Genomic DNA, 24,789 nt, shown 5'->3' with positions numbered 1-24,789 from the left:
GCATCAAATTAAAAAGTAAAAGTTCTTTGCAGAGGATGTGTAGGAATCATTTATATTGGAATTATTGTAGATGACAGTGTAATGAAGCAACTCTGAACTCTAATATGATGACACTGTTGAAATCATATTAACAAAATAACTAAATCAACTGCCTGACTTTGCATTTGTGTTCGTTTTAGGAGTTATTCATTGGTTTCAATTTTTTGAACTCCCTGATTTTTTATTTGTTCAGTAATGTATAACGACTAATTTTTACACATGCTATAAACCCATCCTGTATTATTGGATATGTACTTTATTTTCTTTGGTCACCAAACAATCATCAGATTTTAAGAAACTCTGAGAAGCTGGATAATGAATTTCTTTTACCACATTTAAATTAATGACCTTCCCCCCCGCCCCCCCCAAAAAAGTTTCATAATAATATACAACTTAAAATTTTATTTATGAATGAAGACTTCAATGATCTGGTCACTTGTTAAAACCAACCTTCCACACACCAGCACAGTATTAAAACAAAACCAATATTTATTTTAACGTGGAATTTCAGCCCTGAGGCCTCTCTTTATAAAGAGGGATTTAAAATTTTTTCCTTTTTTTAAAATTTTATTTTTTTGGAAAAAAGTAACATGTTAATGAATACCTTTCATATGAACCAAAGATAAGATCAAACATTGCTTTTAAAATTCAAGACTTACATACTGAATTTGTTATTATCGCATTTATTTCAGTTTTCTGAAAGGGTAGGAAAAACAAAAGTGTTTTGGCATACAGTTTAAAAAAGAAAAAAAAATGAGTTATAAGAAGATGGAGTTCAGAAAGTATTCTTCTTTTTTCCTCAAAGAGAATTAGAAGTCAGCACGTTGCTATTGCTCCTGGACATAAAGACAGCGTCTTTGTTTTATGTCCTCTGTGTCTCCGAATCCTTTAGTGCCATCACAGCAGAGTGTACTGTACACCACTTTAAATGATAAGAGTTTCTATAGGCACTTTAGTGGAATTAAGAAAAATCTAACACTCTTCCACCGTGATGCCACATAGCTATCTTCGTTCTAGGTTGTCATGTCAGTAAATTGTATTTAATAGGCCTGAGCTTGTCTCAGTATATTTCCAAAATAACAAAACAAAACCAAGCAAGTACATATATTAGGATTTATCTTGTGTTGGCAGAATAAACCAAAACTGACAATATGATAAATATAGCGACTTGCTAGAAACCAGATAATCAAAGAAACCTTGTCCTATAAAGTCTGTGGGAGGGAGTGTGTGTGTGTGTGTGTGTGCGTGTGCGTGTGCGTGCGTGTGTGTGTGTGATTTCTACTTGTGTTTCTTTGTCTTCAGTTTCTCCTGTTCATTGTGTTGTAGTCTTTGCTTCTCCCCTAAGTGACTTTATCAGGGTTGTAACTCTCCTCTTCGCCAAACATGTCTGCCAAGACTTTGAAGCGGGGTCCCCAGTCTGTCAGATAGTCGTAATCCTGGTCCGCTTCTGTGGCGAGAGAGTCTATGGAGCTAAGGGAGTCTGCTACTGACCCGTTCCCTTCATAGGCATATGTGGCCAATGAGTCGTACGGCGGGGCGGCTGGGTCCACATCATTTTCCTGCAGCCTTTGGTTAATAAAATCCCTTATGTCTGTGTTATCTTCCACCGGTGGTCTCTGACGAGGTAAACAGAGAGAGTCTGGTTTTATATCCCTGCGAATTTTGTTATCTTCAATCACTTTTGGATTTCTCAGAGCACCAATGTCGAAAGCCTGGGTGTCTTCCTCCCCGCCTCCTTCATCGTCGTAGTGGATAACGTTGTCTCTGACGTCCTCTTTAGAGGTCATCAGGGTGTCTTTCTTCTTCTGCCTTCGCAGAGCTACATACAGCACGACTATGGCTAGAACGAGACAAAAATTGCAATTTAAGAATATGTCAGTTCATCTCTTTGCAAAAAAATAAAATTGATCAGGGCTGGCTGAGTTTCTTTAATGCCATCCTATTATTTTCAAAGTAAACATACTGTAATCAATAAGGATCATATCTATGTTTATATTTTTAATTGTCTACATTTAAGATCATTTTAAAATTTTAACTAAGAAGAAATCATAGCTAAATTATCCACAAAATTAAACAGTTGGAGCCTTATGTTTAACATGAATTATATTTAAATATTTTGGTTCTGGTAGAAAGTGTGTTATATAGCTTAAAGAAATAATAATGGTTTTCTAAGCATACAGAGAGCTGTATAGCATTGATATATTATATCAATATGTCATTCAAATATTATAGCCCATAAGTAACACTTAGATATTATTCATACCAAGATTTCTCAATTGTAATGTTATCATGTTTCTAATAAAATAAACACAAATCTTCACGTGACAGTCACTTTTAAAAGCAATATAAGAAAAAAGAAAAGAAAGAATATAGCATATAAGGGCCTTAGTTTTACTAATCATATCATTTATATTCTGTCCTGCCATATTGAGACATTTCTGAAACAAATGCCAAGCATTTAGATTACATTCATGAAGTATGTTAATATTTTGAAATAGTTAATTTATATACTCTTATTATTGAATATCTTTGTTTCTAGTTGACTCATGGCTGTCACTAAATTGATAGTGTCTATTTCTTGTCAAATGAACAGGCACAGATTTAAATCATGAAGTCGGTGCTCAATTTTGCTTGTCATAATACCCCCATAGCAATGGCAATAGGTTTAAAGACAAAATGTGTTTGATTTACCACAGCAGAGTCTGGAAGACTGCTGCCATAGAATTAGAAAGTTAGAGGACACCGCAAGATGATGAAAGCCTATTTATTCCCTCTTCTTTCAAAATAGAGTTGGCAAGTTGAAAACAGGGGGGAGATATAGGTAGAGCTCTATACGGTGGGCCTTGGGTTTAGGCGAATTTCAGAACTAAAATCCTCCCAAGGTTTAGAACTAAATTTCAGAACTAAAGAGACTATTGCTTATTTATTCTGGGAGTACATGAGACACTGCAAATGTCACAGAGAAGCCTTGCATATAAAATGGCAGTAGAGTTGTCATGACTGAGAAAGGGATTCTTTAGATGTGCTTGAAGGCCACCTAAGTTATCCAAACACCACAAATTTCTCGTATTTTCCCTTACTCCAGGAAGGATATAAAAATGCTTAAAAAAGGAGTCTGAGATTGGTTAAAGAGGTCAAAAAATAGATGAACTTTTAAGCAGACACCATGGCAAGACAAAGAGCTACATACCAGCAAATTTGTAATACTGGAACAGTGCAGATGCACCGTGGAGACTCAATAAATATTTATTTGGATGAATAATTGGCAGATGTCAGTGCATGATGAGGTTGACCTGAGCAAGATTAATTGTTACAGTCTAAAGGCAAATATCCAGAATATGCCAAGTCATGCTACGTTGATATGCAAATATTCTGGGACTCAGATAGCTTAGAGAGAAAAGAGGAGTCTATGAGAGGAATGGTTGGCTTGAAGTCAAACGCCTAACTGATCATGTTCAATTTCAGATTCGAGAATGTTATTTCGAATCTGCCCTTTGAAGGTTTATATCACCAGCACAAACAGGTGCCAGATATAATTTACTATAATTTATAGTTATATAAAAAAATACGTTCTTCTACACACCAAGGCCACTTGTGTGGAATTAATATCTACATCATGCAAATGGACAAGAATTTTACCCTCCAAGCCAACACGAGTTTATGACTCAGAAAATGTTCTTCACAAGCTATTGTATAAAACTTTACTACCTGCCTTACAACCTAGTAAGTTTTTTAAATTTTTATTTTCTATCTTAGAAATAAAGGAAAATATCTACATTTGTCAGAATTTTTTGCTTAAATAATAAACATGCATATATAAACTTATTCCATAGTGTCCCAGTGTGCATCTGTTGCCATTTGAATTTTTACAAAATGACCAGAAATTTAAAAAAAAAAAAAATCTCTCTTTACTTTTGTGATTCTGGCAGTGAATTAATAAGTGAAAGGGAGTCAGCTGAACAGAGTTGATAAAAGAGGGAAACCTATATAAAGTAGGTTTATATTTATTCACACAGAGATACTACAGAATATATTTCTTCAATCCTTTTCATTTGTGGTGCTTGTAGCTATTTAAGTGTGGTCTGTTCTGTTCTAGTAGAAGTGGTTAAGATTTTGATGTAAGGAGATGTGGAAAAAGGGAAATAAAAATTGCTTCTGGCTACCAGTTTAAACAGAAAAAAAATTAGAGATCCCTTTATTGTCTATTTCTTCCCTTTATTTTCCATTTCTTCTCAGTCCTTTCTCTTTTCTTACTTTATTTATTAAACTGGAATTTGAGAAATGCTGTTCATATAGTATATTTAAAAATGTTATAGAATATCTTAGGCAGCAATAATTACTAGGATGCAAAATGAATTGAGAAGCCATTGCTGTAAGATATTTATTATAGAAAATCTCATTGCAGAAAGTTCCACAAATTATTACTTGAAAATCCCCTTAGGCTTAAAGAAACTTTCATATTTTTGATGTTATTTTTTATGCCTAATGGTAATATCCATAAGGTATGAAACAGAAAATTAACTTTAGTAAAAATATAATTTAATATAGATAGACAATCTTTCTTCTATCCAAATATGGCAGCTCAGTGAAGAAATATTGATTTACACAGTTAATTGAGGAGAGGGATAGGCATAGAGACAATGATGATAGATAGATAGATAGATAGATAGATAGATAGATAGGTAGATAGATAGATAGGTGATAGATGATAGACAGCCCGGGAAATGATTAATATTGAAACCAACCTAAGAGTATAACAATGCACAGTAAGATTGCAATCAAAGCTCCAGTGCTGAGTCCTACAGGTAGAAAAATTGCTTCCACATTACAAGACAGGATGGTACCATCAGAGTCACATCTACAAACTCGAATAGTCATTGTGTTTGTGCTACTCTGGACAGGATAGCTGCTATCTTCTATTACAACAGGAAGAAAATACAATTCTTGCTGTCTGCGGCTGTATCCATTTCTTCTGGTTTCAATTCCAGCTGTGTTGTCTACGAAACATGACATTTATTTTAAAATGGTTACTATAAGCTTCACTTCAAATAAGAAAGTTTGGTATCGATTAAACAGTAGGAAGCTCTTCTTGAATCAGTAAAATACATCCATATTTTAATTCTTTGTTTTTTATCATTATGAAGGCTGTCCAAATGTAATCAAATGTAGTCAAATAATTCATTTTTTAGAAACGTAATCTTCTCTGGTGTAAGACTTAAATATGTCATTTAGAAAGAATGTAGAATGGCTTACACAACAAAAGATATGTGTGTTTACTCATTTTTTCTGACATCAAAATCTCATTGAGAAAAAATACCTCTGAGTATTTTTTTACGTGCTAGAACAAATTATTACAAAGTATGAATCTGCAAAGAATCTTACTTAAGAATCTATATTTTAAAATACAACAAATATGAATTTACTATTTCAGATTAAAACTTAATTTTTCCTCCAAATCTGTATCTATATTTATACACTTTAATTTTTGCACATCAGGTAAGAAACATGGAAAGGAAAATACAGTATGTTAATGTCAAGATTCATTAAATTTTCAGCATCATGAATTATATTAATCACCACTTTAATTATAAAAGTAATGCATTTTAGTTTTGATAAAATCAATAATAGGAGGCAATAATGATTATTATTTTTATATAAATGCAATTAATATTCCTATTGAAAGCACTGTTTTGCAAGCATTTGTTCTTCTACATATAGAAGTCAAATTTTGTTTTATTTATACACATAGAAATAAAATTTTGTTTTATTCATAACACTATTTTATTTTTATGTTTATTAAAATAACTCCTAGAAACATTTTTTTATTTTCAGAAATATGTTAATATTCAGTTTATTAAAGTCGTATGTAATACATACTTTGAAATCAGGTACAAAAGTCATAAAAATTTTACTATTTAAGTAATATTTTATTTGTCTATTTGAAGACACTACTTTCAACTAAATATTAAGCAGCTTATCTATATTAATTTTCATAAGAAGCACCAGGATGGGAAAACTACATGGTAAGATGGAGTTTGGTATGGGAAGAGTAATTTTTATTATAGAGAGAACATTATTAAATTGAGAAACAAAATATCAAGATGCCAAATATCTGTTATAATATTTCCAATGAAAATTAGTGGTGCCAGGTACTTGTCATGATAGTGGGCATGCAAAACTGAGAACTAGTTGAATTAACATGATATCTTCAGCAACTGACAGCTGAATGCTTGAGATTGGGGAAAAAGAACAGTCAAGGATTAAAGTTTGAAATCTGGGAGAAAAGGAATAATAGAAAAAAGTCAGAGAAACTGACATATCTGCATTTGGGGAGGTATAGATTTGATATTTTTGAATGTATGTTATGTCAAAAGGCAGCCTACCCTTTTTATTGTTTATTTTCAATCTGTTATTATTGAGATATGACCATATAAAATTCATTGTGGTATTCATAGTAGAAATAAATTATTAAACTTTATTTCCACCATTAAAATTATTTCTATAAATGAATAAAAAACGTGATATTATTATATATAGTGAATATATATATGTGTGTGTATATATATATATATGTGTATATATATATTTCTTTGCCATAAAAAAATAAGGAAATGCTGTTATTTATGGTAATGTGGATGAACCTAGAAGACATTATGCTAAGTGAAATAAGCCAAAGAAAGGCAAATACTATATAGTATCATTTATATGTAGAATCTAAAAAATAGGGAAAAAGTTGAACTTATAAAAGCAGCGAGTAGAAAGCAGTCGCCATGAGCTGGGGGCAGGGTAAAATGGGAAGAAGTAGAAACTCTCAGTTATAAGATGAATAAGTCTAAGGATCTAAAGTATAAAATGGTGACAATAGTTGATAACTTTATATTCTGTAATTAAATTTTTCCGAGTAGAATTTAAATATTCTTGTAAAACAAAAAGGTAAATATAAAATATGTGAAGCTAAAAATGTTTCTATTTACTTAAAAAAATATACTTACAAGTATAACAATGTAAAACAGGGACTATAGTAAATGGTATATAAGTGGTACATGTTCAAACCAGGAGAAAACACTGGGCTATGAGGCGAGGAGTTCTGCTTTATATTATCATAATTAATTAGCTATAGGTACTCCGGCATGGATACAATGGTGGAAAATAGTTAATGATTACATTATTAAATGGTATGACAATCTACCTATTTGTCCAAGTCAATGATCTGGCAGTCTGATTAGTGTTCTTCATCATATTCACATATAAAACCTAGAAGATCTGTCTTTAAGTCCCTATTAATTCCATTTCTATCCATTTGTGTCTATCCTTACACCCATTATCTGAATCTAAAACTCTCTCTGCAATAGAATCAGAACCGGTTTTATATACCTCTAGTGACTTCCCCATACTATATCCAAACTGATCTTCCTAAAATGCAAATCTGAACATGTTATCCTCTTGCTTAAACCTTTCAAAGCCCTCTCATGTCTTAAATTTAAGTTATAATCTCTTTAAATGGCTTAGAGATGTGGTGACCATATACCTGGTTTGTCTTAGACAGCCCTATTTTATGTACGCTGTTCCAATTTAAAATTATTAATATCGCTCACTTCTACTCTACAAAGTACTCCAGTTTCATGATAAAATATGTGATCTCTCTACTTACAAGGCCATACATATTTGGGACCTTTTTAAATTTATCTCCATCCCTCACATTTCACTATAAGATGAAAAATAAAATACTGGATTTCCTTCTGTAACAAAATGTGAGGACTCTTGAGTGAAACTTTTTACTCCCCAATATTACAAACTCAGGTTTTTAAATCCCCATTATTTAGAGTATGGAAACTTAGAGGAGATAAAATACCCAACATCACAGAACTAATAAAGTCAAAACCACTGAGTAGTACTTAACCTTACTATTTCTCATCCGGTGTCTTTTACATTTTCGCAGTGGTTGTAATCATAGCAGATATAACAGTATGGCTCGTAGTAATAGTGGTAGTAGTGACATTGGTAGTAGTGGTGGTAGAATATTAAGTGTACACATGATGGTGCATGTGGTAGCAAAAATGATCTCAAAGGTAATACCTTTAGGCATTGCGTTAAATGATGTACATACATTAATTTATTTAATATAAAAGGGGTCAAATGTAAGGTGATGGAAGAAAATTTAATTTTGGGTGGTAAACACACAAGGCAACATACATATGATGTGTTATTGAATGGTACACTTGAAAACTATATAAGTTTATTAACCAATGTCACCTCAATAAATTTGATTAAAAAAAGAAATTTACAACACACAAAATAATATTAAAATAATATAAATGCTATGAGGTTGATATTATTTAGAATAATTTAATGCATTAAGAGTCTGCATTTATGTAGTAATAGACTGGGAATGCAAACCTATATCATTCTAATTATGAAAACTGTATTTTTAACCTGTGCTGTATCATGTGTCACTCAAATAAAACAGTTACTAAGAACCTACAAGTAATGTGCATGTGGAACAAATGACATATTTAAAACAGGGAAAGCATTCTCTATGCCAGATAGATTTTTTTTTAATAACTCATTCAGAGATTGTTCACATTCTAAATAAAAGTAATTTGTTTCATTATATAGTCTACATAGATTAAATATTTGTCACATAATAATTTATGATAATTATTTATTTAAATATTTATTTACTATTAATTATAGAATTTTACATTTCTCATATATGAATTTCAATATTTTATGAACTTGGGGGCCTTTAAAATAAGCATTGATTTCTACCTTTGTGTTTTATGAAGTTACATGACAAGAGGTAAATTCTTATGTGGTTAAACTTACTTCTGAAGTCATGGACTGTAAAATTTGGCTTGAAGGCAGCTTCAGGTGATAATCTGAAGGAGAATTGTTGCCCAGCAGGTGAGAGATCTCTGTCTGCAGCACTGACTATTTGAATGATCTGAAATAAAATTGAGATGAAACTTGAAGTCAGTCATCAGTTTCAAAGAGAATTTTACATACCGGGCTAATAATTGTACTCAATGAAGCAAGCAAAATTGACGGAAATGACACTTTGAGAGTTCATATCAGTGGCCCAATTATTTATACATACTTTTTATAAATAAATATCTGAACATTTATACTTAATAATGGAAGGTACAATTATAGAGTCCAGGTTAATTCCAAATCAATATCTGCATAACTCAAAAGCTTAACAGCATTGAACATTCTCACTAATAAGCAAAATAAAATTAAAATGTACTTGCTTGCATTTTAAATTAGATGAAATAAATGCTTTCTAACCTAAGTATGAAAATGTTTGCTAGAAATAAAATCTGAAATTATTTTAAAACCCTCGCATTAGCAAAATTTTAGCATAGCTACATTTGTGAGAATTTAATTTTCATAAATAAATAAAATGATGAGAAAAAGAGATACAAAGTACGTATATCTGCTTTTGTCCTTATGTTCGTTTATCCCAATGAGTAAAAATAAAAATTGTGTTTTCATAGAGTTTTTTAAAACTTTAGCAATCTTCATCTTGTTTCAAAATTCTTTCTAAATTGCTCTCATGCATTGTGTATACTGTGGTTAAAATTTTGATACTTAATAAAATGCCTTTAAAAATTTGGAGTTTAAAAATAACTTCTGAGAGTCCTGCTGTGAAATTAATAATTCACCATAGAAATAAGTAGATCAGAATGGTTTCGAGGCACTTATTTATTAACATATCCAATTGCTTTGCATCAGAAGAGATTTCAGAAAGTGTGTGTGTAAGTGGGTGAGAGCAGTGTGCTGATCAGGTGATCACTCTCTAACTATGTTTAGATTTGCCAGAGAGAAGACCTTAAGTTTCAACTATGACACCCTGGTCCCAGTGGGCAAAATATGCATCATATGACCTTAGATTGATGCCATTAAACATGTGATTTATCTACTACTTTTTAATTTGATTTCATGGTTAAAATCCCATCTTATGACCATGCTCAACTTTCTCATATACCTATGTGTGCGTATACACACAGTGACACTCATACACACGCAGATACATAGCCACACATACTGGGACTTCGAGTGCCTGGTGCAATATTAGCAATTTGTAATTTGACAAATTAATCCTCTACTGAGAATTTCAAGTTTCTAATTCAGTGTGAATTGGTTGCACAGGATCTATTTACCATTTTTAATTTTCATGCTTGAGACTATTATTTGACACCAATGGAAAGATCATGGAATATGGTAATTTAGTCAAACAATTACCATACAGACCCTGTATAACTTTAACTTCCTTTCACATAAACCCATATGCTCAGATCACTATATTTTATCCATAAAATTTCTGTAAATTATTTGAGGATCGGTACCTGTTTTATTTTGCTTTTTACTTCTTACAACTAGCATAATCATTTATAAAATTAAGGGTATTTAACACCATGATATATCAAAAACATAATTTTAGAATAAAGATAAGTCCTTTAAAACACAAAGAAACATGAAAATTTGGGTACAAACTGGCACTTATCTGGAATTATCACTTGGGAGTCATTGCCCTAATGAAAATAACTCTCATAAATTTTTATCGATTCACCATATAAATCTTTATTGATTTATATAGCATCCATCATCTTTCTCTCTTTTCTCTGTCTTAGTTTGATAGATAGATATATAATACACATACATACATACATATGTACATACATACTTATTCAATTATAGTTCAAAAGAGATAAATAATTCCTATGCATAATTCCCAGATAAAAAGTAGAATGGCTGAGGTCAAAAGCAAAAAATGCTCATATACTACACTCCCTGAAAGTTCAACAGACACTTCAGGGTTATGATTTAACCCTGAAGAGCCTCCAAGGACCCACCATATTCCTCACCAGGTTATCCAGACAGAAGAAAATGAAGTCACTTCTAGTATCTTCTACTATTGCATCTATCTATTTTCACAGTTTTTTTTTTTTTTTTTTTTGAGGCACCCCTTGGTTGACCTCACAGATTGTAAGGACCTTGTCAGTTTACAACTTCTTATTTTATTTTATTTTATTATTTTATTTTATTTTTTACACCTACAGTACCTGGTCTTCCTTGGTGGTCTCCCATCCAAGTACTAACCAGGCCCGACTCTGCTTAGCTTCTGAGATCAGATGGGATCAGGCTTGTTAGGGTGGCATGACTGAGGACTATTCTCAACTTTCTAAAGCTTTTAATTTACTAAACAAACATAGAGGCATTAAATGGAATTTTATTCCCCAAAGTCTTTCATTTTAGCACATTACAAGATTCTGATTAATATGAAATAGTTAATGTTCCTAAACCTAGAAAATAAAGGATTGACTTTTGGGAATGCGGGCAAAGGAATCTGGAAAGTAGAAAATAGCTAAGTTGTGGCAAACCTCTTATAACTCCCCAAATAACTAAATCAGGTTATTTATTTGCATAAATGTTCATGCAGCTTCTACTACTTCATACACTAAAGCAGGCACCATGCTCATCCTGTGTAAATTGTGTGTACACTTAAGATGATAAATGGTTAAAACTCTGTTTAAATGAATTTCCGTACCTATTTATAATTAAGGATATAAATTTATCACTTGGGAAAATATGACTAAATAAGTTATACTACAATAAAATTAGTACCTTTCCCAAATTATCAAAAGAAGAATTAGAGCAGCACAATCCACTAGAAGTTTCTGTGCTAATGGAATATTCTATATCTGCACTTAAACAAAATAGAAATCGCTCATACCACATATAGCTATCAAGCATTTGACATAAGGTGAGTATTAAGTCAGAACATTAATTTTTAATTTTGTTTCACCTTAATTTAATAGTTATATTTAATTTAATATACTGGACATTATAGGATTAGATCTATGAGACAAACGTCCCACAAAATGTAGAAGACATTCAAATTGAAACAAATAATATAGATTAATAAATGACCTTTTTCAATAAAGATGCTACTTTGAATATTAAGATTTTTTTCATGTAAGAACCAACACCTCAAATTTACTTAGATAAGTAGTTATACTATTTCAAGGTGTTTGAAATGTACAGCAACCCAAAGCATACCAACACATTCTTTGTCTTTGGAACCTAGGTGCACAGTATTGATTTAATCATATTCTTGTTTTATGATGCACTGTCATCATTTGCTTATCCCCGATGCCTATTATTTTATTGTATTCATTCATTCACTCATTCATTTATTTATAATAGGGTAAAGAAACTGGCTACCACCTTGCATAAATCCTAGGACTTTGACAGTAATTTTCATTGACTATGTGACTTTCCCTCATGACATTTCCCTACTAAAACCTCCTAAGAGCAATATTGACTTAATAAAGAAAATGTAATTCAGATATTTTGAAGAACTTAGATGTTTTTCTCTAAGGCCGTCAGAGAAGGAAGCTTTACATTTTTCATGGGCTTAGAAGATTTTCAGTACCTGTTCATAACAGCATGTGAGCAAAGCAAGATATACTATAGAAGGATGGACTCTAAAGTTGTTTGCTTGCTGGGTTAATAGTCACAAATTCTTTAAAAATTTTATAATGAAGAAATGGAAAATGTACAATCTTAGACTTTTTAATTATACAACGAATGTTCACTAGACCATTATAACTTTATTCCCTGTGGTATTAACTCCATATTTCTGTGGTATTAACTCTATATTCATACATGTACAATTAATTTAAAGTTTTCAAACTTATGGCATATTTTATAGATATATGATTCAGAAAAAAACAAACATATGTACATATGCACATAAACGTATTCATGTATATTCATATAACCGAAAACACATGCATATAGTGGACCTTTATACACTCTGAACAATATTGATAAGATACCTGTCCAGGTTTGGCATTTTCACACACAGCTGTTTCATATGGTGCAGCTATTTCTGGTGGAAATTCATTGACATCTAAGACATTAATCAATATGTTGACTTTGCTAGTTAATAATGGGTTATCTGTTGAAAACATAAAAAGATAAATGATGATTAAAAAATTTGGTCCATTATTACTTTTATTGGAAATATTACAATTTTTGAAAAATCACCCTTCATATAGAATCTGAAAGACCTTTCTTTTATGGGAAAATCTGAGGTGTTAGGTTTTTCTTCCTGAAGAATGAAAAGGAATGTTGGTTTGAAAAAGTGGTTTTAAAAAGGTTTTAAAAATTTTTATTATAAAATTATAACTTATGAAGTTTTATAGATGGATAAACTACCCCAAATTGTTGGAGGACCTTGCCCAAGGTCACGCATCTAGAGGAATGAGGAGTTAAGATTCAAACCCAGGACTATGAAAATCCAAATGCCATATTCATTTCACCATACCTTCTCTAGTCATTGATTTGTGTCAAATTTCTCATCTGTAGTGCCACTAAAGATTCATTACACCAATATTACTTTAGATCTCTATCCAGATTCTTTTAAAGAATGCATACAAACTCTCACTATATGATTGATGGTGACAGCCTACAATATCCTGCTGTGCCAAAATTTATTTGAAAAATTAAAAAGCACTGTTAGTATTAGTTTAAGAAATGTTTACATATTCACATATGACACAGTAAAGTTCATTATTATGTACCACTACAAACTCACATAGCATGAAGTAAAAATAAATGGTATATTTCAAACATGAGACACGTATACAAAGTGTATTGGTAATCTTGGAGAAAGATGCAGCAAATATCTATTATTAAAAAATAATATTTGTTGCAGAGCATTTCTCTTATTTGATAAAAAAAAAGTTTGATTCAGTTTTCACAAGTTATTTAATCTTTATTCAACTCAGTCTTTTTTTCCATGTAAAATGCTGCCCCATGATATACTTCAACTAACTCAAAGTTCAAAAAGACTGCCTGAGATCTATCCCTCCAGATGGCATCACTTAACTTTGAATGAGACACGCATACTGCAATCAGGCCACGGGCACCCCTGGGAAGCCACTTTATGTTTAAGGACCAAACAGTGGGTTTTCAAAATACAATTTATATAGCAGATACTCAGTAAATACTGACCAAATGATAGAATGTTTCCAAGAACCGATGAGAAGTGGAATTGAAAATGTTTTGAAAACCATAAAGTACTAATAAACACAGGTTCTTATTATGTTAAAATACTCTGGAGCTACTAGGTTTCTTTATTTTAGGAAAAAGGCCATATTTTTTGTAATAACTATAAGGGTAAAGGGAGATAAATATATGGTGACAGAAGGAGCTTTGACTTTGGGTGATGAAGACACAATGCAATATCTAGATGATGTATTATTGAATTGTACACTTGAAACCTACATAATTTTATTAACTAATGTTATCCCAAAACATTTAATAATAAAAAAATTCAATTTTGTAACTGTGTAGTAAATTGCAACTAAAATAACTTTAAGAATAGAATCTTAGCTTTTTATGCCAAGAAAACTGAATTATAGTGCAAACTGAGCAAGGTATAGCGATAAATAAAACAGGTTTTCTTTGTCTTTTGTCTGTAAATCAGTTCACTTTAAAATCACAAAATAAACCAAATCTAAAGAGTATTCTGTTCACTTACAGTAGTATTATTTGAACTAGACTGAGCAATCCATAATGAGGATTTTAATTATTTGCATATACCTATGCTAAAGTCAAATATTATCTTTTCTGCTGTTGGTGACAAAAAAAACAAAAAACACAAAACAAAAAAAACTGATCTCCAAAGGAAAAAATCTTTAAAAATACCACCAATTGACTTTTTTTTTCGACGAAAACACTAGAGGAAACCTATTATTGATTTTAAATATTTGCAATAGCATAAAGCCTTAGTCATTCTAAATTCCTCGAGAGAAAAAACTGCATAATATCCATCTTTAATCTTCCAGAGTTTTACACAGTGCCTAGTACATGCTAGGAAATTGAATAATCAATCAATAAATATACTTTCAAAAACAGTGTGAACTAAGAAACAAAGGTGAGTTAGGCGCAGCTGATATGACAGGAAAACTCCATGAATCATGATCCACTGACACCTTGATAGTCAACACATTTTCCTTTAATTCACCCACAGTCAACAAGACTTACCTTTAGATGCCATTTCACTTTATGTTAAAGTACCTATAATTTAAAAAATCATTCTCAAGTGACTTTCTTTAATATAATCACAGCAAAATCAAATTAGTTATTTGAAGGCGTGTAAAGCCCATTATAAAAAAGAGGTGATTGTTTACAGTTAGTTAACAGGTGTCAGTAAACAATCAAATCTCTGAAACACACATTTGCAAGAAGTATAGTAAACTATTAATAGTCTAAGATTATATATTATTTTTCATTCTTTCTCATCAACAAAGTCACAGAAGCAATGAGAATATAATGCACAAAACATAAAGCTGTTTTATCCTCTACCTTCCCCTTTCTCCGATGATCTTCATCAAATTAGCCAACTAAAATGTTGTCTCTATCTCTTAAATATCTCTTTGGTCACTTCTACCCATTAGCATCTTGTTTATTCTATCTTTTTACCTGTCCTTTAAATGGCTTAGGTACACATCACTGGCCTACTTCTCATACTCACACACTCATTATAATCTAAATTTTAATTAATCCCAAATTTATTTAGTACTTAAACACTCTCCTGATTTCTTGACCAGTATACACACTGATTATATGACTATTTGGATAAGCACCAGAATATCAAATTAAACCTCACAATTTTTGCCCAATACCTCTACTCTATTTATTTTCTACTTTATGTTATCACTGTTCTCCCTGCTGTTTATCTCAAAATCTGACCACTAACAGTGACTTATTCACCTCATTCCCACAACCAAATGATAGCAATTATCATCATTTCAGCTCTTTACTTACTCTCTAATCTCTCAATTTCTTTTTATCCTCTTTGCCATTACTTTATGAATCATCTAAGTTTCTTTTTTAGATTACTACAAAATCTTTCTACCATGTTTTCTACCATTCTCCGATCCTGCCTTCTTCCAATCTTTTTTCCATTCTGCAACCAGCATAAAGTTTCAAAAATACCAGTCAAATCAACTTCTGTCTTTGATTACATCTCTTCAGTGTTTACATATTTGCTTCAGGTATAAATCCAAACATCAGAACATTCTAAGGAAAGAAAATAAAACCTTCATATTTCTTATCTGGATTCTCTTTATTAGTGGGAGAGGATGACTGTGAGGAGATAAGGATGGAGAGAAAACAGACAAATAGAGAGAAATAGAGATACAGAAAGACATACAGAGGAATTTTACCTTTTACTCGCTCTCATTTTTTCCCCCTACACTAAATTACTTTATATTCCTTTAAGTATCTTATGCTTTCTGATATTTCTATAGTTTGGCACATGCCATTTCTATCGCCTAGTATATCTTTTTACGCTCCTTATACTAATTCATCCGAATGTTTTGTTTTCAGTTTAGATGCTGCAGTCTTGTGCAGGATTTCCCTTATATCTTTCTGTATGAACCCATAGTGCCCTGCTTATTTACTTATTTCTCATGTTAACATTATAAAATGGTATTCTTATTGTTACTTTGTTTGATGCCCATTAGACCATAAGCACACCTAAGGAAGATGTTTTTTTCTTTGTAAACATTATGTGCTGAACACAAAGGATGGTGCTTAATATATTCCAAGAAATAAACAAATAAATATGTAGCAATATGTCACGGTTACATTTCTATTAGTTATAAATATAAATTTCTTAAAAAATTAATAAAATTTAACAATATAAGTATTGTTTATTTAAGATGAAACATATGTTTCACACAAGTATAAAGTTATCCTCAATTTATTCATTAATTACGTACATATCCATATGTTCCAGAGAGTATGAGAGACTGTGGACATCAAAGATGTATAATATAAAATTTGTGATATTAAGAATTTCATACTTGAGAGGCTCACAATACAAACAGATGAAATAAAATATAGTGTATGATGTCGATAAAATAACATTTTTCATGTATATGTGTTGCCAATTTTTGAATTTCATTTTTGGTATGTGATGTTAAAAAGAATTTTCTGTATATCTATATATACATTTTCATTCAAATTTCAAACTTTAGGTGAAAAGCTCGTCATGTAGTTTTAATTTCCTGAGAAAACTGGATATAATTAAGAAGAAGAAAAATAAACCTAGCATTATTGTTGTGCATGTGATTTTGATGGAGCAATTATACTGATTTAAAGTATTCCTAAGCAGTTTGATTATGGTAGTATACCCATAAGCAGTTGAAAGTCTAAAATAAAATATAAGCTATTACAACATAAATTTGAATTCATTATATTTCCACAGCATATAATAGTGAGAAAAACTGGTATCATTTCTAAATTAAGTTGATGATTATAGTGAGGTTAATGATTATTATTTCTAAGTAGATAATACATTACAAGGCTTTGTAAAATGGTATCAATATTTACAATTACATAAATTATATAAATGAAGTGATTTTCTCTTTAAAGTATTACTCTTACAAGTACTACTGAAATGTTGCAACACTAGTATAAACCAAACTTACCTTTCTTGAAAATGCAGAATAATTTTACATAGTTATTTAAGAAAAAGAAAGGAAATTACAGAACAATAGATAAACTACCTAGACTTGTACATTTAAAGTAAGGCATCCATGAAAAGTAAGAAAAGGGCAATTAATTGGACAAGAAGAAAAAAAAAACTCCAATCTAGAATTGAAACCAATGGTTATATTTAGTCCTCAAAAGTCAGCTACAATCTCTGAGTAAGCATATCTATTCATGTTAAGTGATTCCATTGTTTTGTTCCCCCAAATCCATGCTCATTTTTAGGACACTAGAGAATTTGGCATGTTGGTTTCAAAATTAGTGTCCACTAGAACGACCCAGGGGACCTGTTTAAAATGAAGACCTCTTAGCAGTACTCCCTGAAATTCTCATTCAGTATGCCTTGAATGTGATCTAGTAATATGTCCTTTAAAAACTGTCCCAAGTTAAATAAAGTGTATAGGAATTTTAATAACTTTTTGAAAAACTGACTGGCCAAATTAGGGAGAAAAGTATGCTGCTAAAACACCGCAGAGAATCCAGACTCGCCCTTGCTGTTTGATCCTGGTGAGGTTAACCAGAGTCACCCAGCACTGGCTGGCTTATAGAAATGCAGGTCCCAGAGCATAACCACCTTCCAAACCCATCAAATGAGGAATACTGGAGAAGTGATATGCCTCGTTGGACACATGTTAGGCTGGGGACACATAGCAGAAACAATAAGAATAAGTAAGGATAGGCTTATAAACCCAGCTGAAAAACTGCAAATTCTTCCTGAGGCGTTTAAGTTTCAGTTTAATAAAGCTTCAGATTTCCTCTTTTTTTTTTTTCACTTTTTAAGAATGAGATATAATTGACATATAACATTATGATAGTTTCAGGTGTGCAACATAATGATTTGATGTTTGTATATATTGCCAAGTGGTTACCGAAGGTGGGTTGTGGGAGAAATGGGTGAAGGTGGTTAAAAGGTACAAACTTCCAGCAATAGAAGTCCTGGGGATGTAATGGACAGCATGGTGAGTACAGTTCATAATATTAAAGTGCATATTTAAAAGATGCTAAGGCAATAGATATGAAAAGTAATTTCAAGGGAAAACCTTTTGTAACTGCATGTCGATGGGTGGTAACTAGACTTATTGTGGTGATTATTTTGCAATACATACAAATATACCTGAAACTAACATAATGCTATATGTAAATTGTACCTCAAAAATAAAATAATAATACAATATTATATATTTGAAACTTACTAAGAGTGCAGATCTCATGCTTCCTTTCTGAATGTGTTTTCTCTATTTCCCTTTATATGCCCTTGACACCAACTGCACCACTGTATTTGCAATATCTAATCTCAACATGAACATTGATACCTCCATGCCTTTATTTTAGATGTTTCTTCAACCTAGAATATCCTCCTTTTCTCTCTATTTCATCAGTATATTTTTCATCTCTTAAAGATGTTGTTCAATGACAATTCCTATGATATACTATTTATGCCTCCAAAAAGAATGATTTAAATAATTGTTCTTTCTTACAGAACTTTACATTCTGATACTGTTTTAATGAATTCAGACAGGTTGTTGTCTTTTTCATAGCATTTTCAGTGCCTAGGGCCAGGTAATATGGTTTCTAAACATGCTTCATCTTTCAAGTGACTTGTATAGCTGCGAAGAACCAATACAGTAAGCAACCTTCTAAAACAGCTCCCCATAATCTACACATCTCATATCCACGTGAGTTACCTTCATGTAACTCTGCCTTTCTGTGTGGCAAAAGTGATACCATTGATGTCAGAAATCACATCACTTCTGAGGGGAGCAGGACTCTGATCGAAGTAGCCAAACCCCATGTCGCCAAGGATGCATGCAACTACTTCGTCCAGCCATTCTCCTTTGCTGCAACTGGAGCAGAACCAGCAGCAGTTGCTGCAGGTCCCAGGGCAGCAGAGAAGGCCATAGTCCATCAGTGGGCATGGTGGCCAGCTTGCTGATACCTACGTAATGAAGTTTTCAATGTTTTTTTTTTTTTCCATTCAGCTTGCTGATAACCTTGTTGAGCAGGTTGTCATCCACCTCTGTCACGTATGTTGCCCAGGATCTTCTTGACATCATTGGCACTGGGAAAGCATTGCCTTTATCTGAGAGTGGCCAGCAGTAGGAGATGGTGTAATGTAGATACACAAACTTTTTCAACATAAAGAGATTATCAAAAATGATCCATTGTAATGAACTCATTATTTACTCTTGTTATAGCTTGAGACTCATCTGGTAATACACACTTGCTGGGCATAGATAGAAACCTACCTAACTACACCACTGTCACACACACAGCATTGCACACTGTTTCCCTATTTTTATATTTTGTCTTTTATTTTCTATCTAAAATGCAAATTCGCTACAGAATTCTAATAGGTAAGAAGTCTAACAAGCCTAAATATAGATAAGTCAATAGATAGATAGATAGATAGATAGATAGATAGATAGATAGATAGATAGATAGATAGATAGGCAGATGGATGCCAAGACTAACAATAATCCCAGTTCAATGATATGTACATTGTAAAATGTATCTATTACCATATTGCACTTTAATTATCTATGCATATGAAAATCACCTCAACTAGTTTTACTACTAACTCATTTAAAGGAAGTGGAATGAAGGATAGCAAGTGCATACCTGTCCCTGTGGAATTATGTTTTTCAGTGAAAACTCCAAATCTTAGCTTGGTCAGCAATCGTTGTGTGACACTAGGCTACAAACGAAATATCTCTGGGTCTCCATTTCCTACAATGAGTCTCCTACTGCAAGCCTCACTCATGCACTGTGTACAATAATACTCATCTTGAGTTCATGTATATAAAGCTATTAGAATAGTTTGGCTTGTAGTTTAAGTTATTATTACTTACTATTATTCTAGAAAACATAGGTACTTCTTATTTATCTAGGAACATATTTTATGGCAAACTATTTGACATATGGGCAAATAAAATCCTTCATAAAATTCTACCACAAAATCTATTTCTTTCTGTTTACATCCTTCATCACTTAATGACCACATTCTGATCAGTCACAAATTTCTGAAACCTCCCTCTGGAGGTTTTAAGAGAGTACACCTAAATCTGAAGTTCCTGGAATTAAGCATAATTTGCATAGTTGTAACTTTCTAAAATTCTCTAGTTTTGTCCATTTCTAACTGCTCTTAAACTTTAATATCCTTAAGGATAGACTTCAGGCTTAGTTTTCTCATAACCCACAACGAATAGTGCTCTGCACTTAAATAGTATTCTACACAAGTTTATAAAAAGAAATGTATAAATTTATGTTCAGTCTGAATTACAAATAGAAATTCCAGATTTTGATTTTCTATACATATAAAGTCACTTGCATTATGCTGAAGTAAAAGGAACTTATAAAAAGTAGCCGTATATACCAAATATCCTTAAAAATCAATTACTCAACAATTTAACTTCAACTCATAATTATATATATAAGTACAAAATTTTCTCTTAATATAGCATTTAGTAAATTAATTCACTGGTTTTTGACCTATCCCAGAATGAATGAAAACAATCCATTGTCATTGGATAACTACATGACCCAGAAAAGAATTGTCTCCAGTATCATAATTTTATTTTATAGTTATATAAGATATGTTCTAGGATTTTAATGTAGTTATTTTTAGTTATTTTTGCCTCGTGATATTTGTTACAGTAACACCAAAAAAGAACAAAAGAATTAGAAATATTTGCATGTTGAAAATTTCTGATAATGTGAATGAAGTGAATTTTTGAGCTTCTGTCTCTTTAAAAAGTCTCAAGATTAGTATCATAAAAACAGCAAAGCAGTAACGCATAAAAGAATTATTAGAAGTCTAATAAAATTATTTGGACCTCCAACTACAGCACCACTGATTAATGACTGCTTTTTAATTAATCGAAAGTTGTTCAATCATTGTACCATTTCATTTCGCCTGAGAGTTTTTATAGAAGAGTCAGGGCCAAACATATGCTAGTTCAATCTGCAATAAGGTATACTTACACAATTTTGTTCTTCTTGGCAGGGCAAGCATGGGCTATTTATTTTTCAGTCATTCACTATGATGATAGTTTTCTGCTCAGCTGGTTAGTTCAATCAATGAAAACAGCCTTATGCATTAGAACATAAATAAAGTTTACTTTCAAACTCTGAATTCAAGAAAAATAAGCTAACAATAATCTATTCTTATTGCTGAATCTTTAATTACATGTGGTATGTGTTTAGCCTCTTTGTTTTTTACAAAGACATATCGTGTTTACCTCAACAGACTTCCCAAGGGGACCCAAAATCCACACAATGGACTTTAAATAGATACTGGAATAGACCAGGGTAGATATTTTAGAAATATTAGTTTGGCATCACTCTTATATTGTGTGTGTGTGTGTGTGTGTGTGTGTGTGTGTGTGTATGGATTATGTGTCTAAGTCACAGTTCTGCATAGATTCCAGTAAGGGCCAACACAGGTTATGAGACTCCACGTACCAGAGTTTTCTCATTCTTATTTAGATAAATACTACAGCTAGTGGATTGGAGTGGTAGAGCCAGCATGTACCTTATACGATTTATAATTTAAAAAATAGGGTTCCCTAAGCTTAAAAAAAAATCTAAGCTTTTGAGAATCAATGATTATGCTTCCACCATAATAGTGCATAATCTCTTTCAATTTTCCAAATTGATTGAAGCTTAAAGCTCTGACTGAATGTGCTGGACATACTACTCTGAGCGTCTCTATACCATGATGATGGTTTGGGTGGCCTAAGAAGGCATTGGGGAGAAAAAAATCCTTCCAGGTCTACCCTACAGGTGATCAATTAACTATCCTCAGACTTTCATTTTGACTTAAGGTATGAGGCTTGCTACTCCTACCTCAAAAAAAAAAAAAAAAAAATGCACGTGTTTTGTGTGTGCATTCAAAAGACAGTTTAAGTTAAACTGGATAGCTTTGAAATTAAAAATATTTTATTGTGGACAATGAGTCTTTGATAAATCAAACTTATTTAAAGAAATTGTCTTTGATTATTTGTCTCTTACTATGTCTAAGCCATTGGAGTGAACGTAACATGGTTCATGGAGATCTTACACTCAATAACTTAGTTAAGTCATTTTCACTATACTTGCCAAAGATCTTAGAAAACTACAGTTTATTTTCTCAGTACAATATGGTTAAGCTGTCCTTAACATTCAAGATGAATGAAATAATTGCAAGTTGGCATGAAAAGAATGATAAATAATATGTAATTGTAATAAGATGTAGTATAGGAGGAAAGAAAGATGCAAAGTCTCAAAGAAGACTTTAGGAAAACAAAGAGAATGGGGGTGGAGCTCCAAAAAGGGGAGACTGGCTTCCGTTCTGGTAAAGTGTCTGCTCAGATAGTGACTGGATAATCTGCTTTCAAAGCCTAACTGAGCAAGGAGGGCAGATTTGAAAGGAGATGGCAGAACAATAGAAGAGCAGCCTGTAATGTGCCTGATTAGAATGATGAGATTGCATGAATTTCCTCCAAGTCAAGTGCGCACAACCGAGAGGAGCTGAAACTGAGAAATCATGCTATTATGTCACCCGAGGGAGTTGCCTGCTCTGCAAGGAGACCCTGCAGTTCAGAAGCTATAAGGTCTCCCACCGGCTGCCTATATCAAGTTCCTATGCAGATGGGATACCAGAGCCTCCAACATCAAATAACTCAAAAATCACATAAAAAAGACAATGTTTGGGCAACAGCCTTAGCTGCCAGTCCATTTTAGCCCTTGAAGTAGTGGCAACCAATGGAGTACTATACGGAGGCGGATAGAGATTTGTGCATTTTTATTTCCCTTTTTCTTTTCCACTCCAACAGACTGGAGAATCATATCCCCACAAGCAAGGAATCATATAGTTCCAACTTATGGTGTCATTAAGTTCTGCAGTCAGCTATTGCTGTATAACAGTAAATGATCCCAAATGTAGTTACTTGAAATAACTACAATTTTTGTATTTCTCACAATTTTGTAAGAATTTGGGAAGTGTTTGGCTGGGTATATTTTCCATTTCAAATGGACAGAGATTTATGGTTATATGGTTACACGTGGTATTCAGCTGGCAAGTGGCTTAGACTAGATGTTTCAAGTTTCACTTACATATCTAGCACACTGGCAGGTATGGTTGGAAGGCTGAACTGAGTTGAGATGGCCAAGCTGACCACCAACCTGTGACCTTTCTAGTAAGGTAGCTTCAGTGCATTTAGTCTTCTTACATGACAGGTTGCTGTTCAAATGAACAAGATGGAAGCTGTATTTTTTTTTTTATGTTAGGTTTACCTTTAACAATCAGAATAACCAAAGAGCAATGAAATCAGCTAAAGACATCACTTAAAGACTGGGAATAGGTGTCTGACTACTGATGTTTGGAAGCAGTTGTGGAAGAAAAACAAAACTGTTTCCTATTTGCCCCCCACTGAGTTGAAATTGATCAAAAACCCCTCAACAGAAACATTCACAGTTAGCTCTTCGCAGTATTGAGAGGGGAAATTAGCTGCCAGAGTATTTGTACCAGATGCGCAAAATGAAATAAGAAGGAAACAAAATGAAAGCTACTCCAAATGGATTTCTCCAAGTCTTTCAAAAGACCATAGGGGAAGGACTGGTAAGATGCACTTTTGTCACAAACAACTATGTAGATAGCCAGAGGTCACCACTCCCACCCTAATCTGTTACCTTAGGAAGTTGTGATAAGATCCTTGATTGCCCAGACAAACAAATAAGACCTAAATTCACTCTCAGTCTAGAAGATTTTGTCCTGGGCCAAGGAGTCCTTTATAAAGATCCTGTAGATTCTGAGCTGTTCCTTGAAGCCTGTGTTTAAAACTCCTGTACATTCCACAGTGCTGTTTATTTAAAATTACATCATAATGAAAGGAGAGAGAAGGAAAGAGGATGCTTTTTTGAAATGTCTTCTTCAAGTTCAGAAAATATTTCAGAATGGGTGATTTTATGTTACAATTATTTCCTCCTGCTTGGTCTATGAAGCTCCCATAGTATATATAGGGATCTGGTGTGGAACGGAAGTTGGAATTCCAGGGGACTTTTGAGGTTACAGTGTGGAAAGAGAGGAGGTCACACAATGAAATGCACTACTAGATATTCATGCAATCTTGCAAACAGTACTCATTGGCAGGTGTCACGGTTTCTCTGGACTTATGCTATGAGGAAAAGGAACAGCTT

At 32.5% G+C, this 24,789-nt stretch overlaps 1 protein-coding gene and 1 pseudogene across 2 annotated transcripts in view; both read right to left on the bottom strand.

Moving 5' to 3' along the window:
• Window positions 1-505: 505 nt before the first annotated feature.
• Window positions 506-24,789, bottom strand: part of CDH12 (cadherin 12) — a 332,500-nt gene continuing 308,216 nt past the window's right edge. For both annotated transcript variants that reach the window (XM_025043537.1, XM_025043538.1), the window contains 4 exons: window positions 12,885-13,006; window positions 8,866-8,983; window positions 4,785-5,036; window positions 506-1,879 (listed from right to left, as the gene is read on the bottom strand). In XM_025043537.1, the coding sequence (XP_024899305.1) occupies window positions 1,380-1,879; window positions 4,785-5,036; window positions 8,866-8,983; window positions 12,885-13,006 (992 nt within the window). In that variant the 3' untranslated portion in view covers window positions 506-1,379. The remainder of the gene's footprint in view (window positions 1,880-4,784; window positions 5,037-8,865; window positions 8,984-12,884; window positions 13,007-24,789) is intronic.
• LOC112475851 lies at window positions 11,094-11,211 on the bottom strand (annotated as a pseudogene).

This window comes from Pteropus alecto, unplaced genomic scaffold, assembly GCF_000325575.1.
Source record: "Pteropus alecto unplaced genomic scaffold, ASM32557v1 scaffold152, whole genome shotgun sequence".
NCBI classification, from domain to species: Eukaryota; Metazoa; Chordata; class Mammalia; order Chiroptera; family Pteropodidae; genus Pteropus; species Pteropus alecto.
This window is presented reverse-complemented; position numbering and strand designations above follow the sequence as displayed.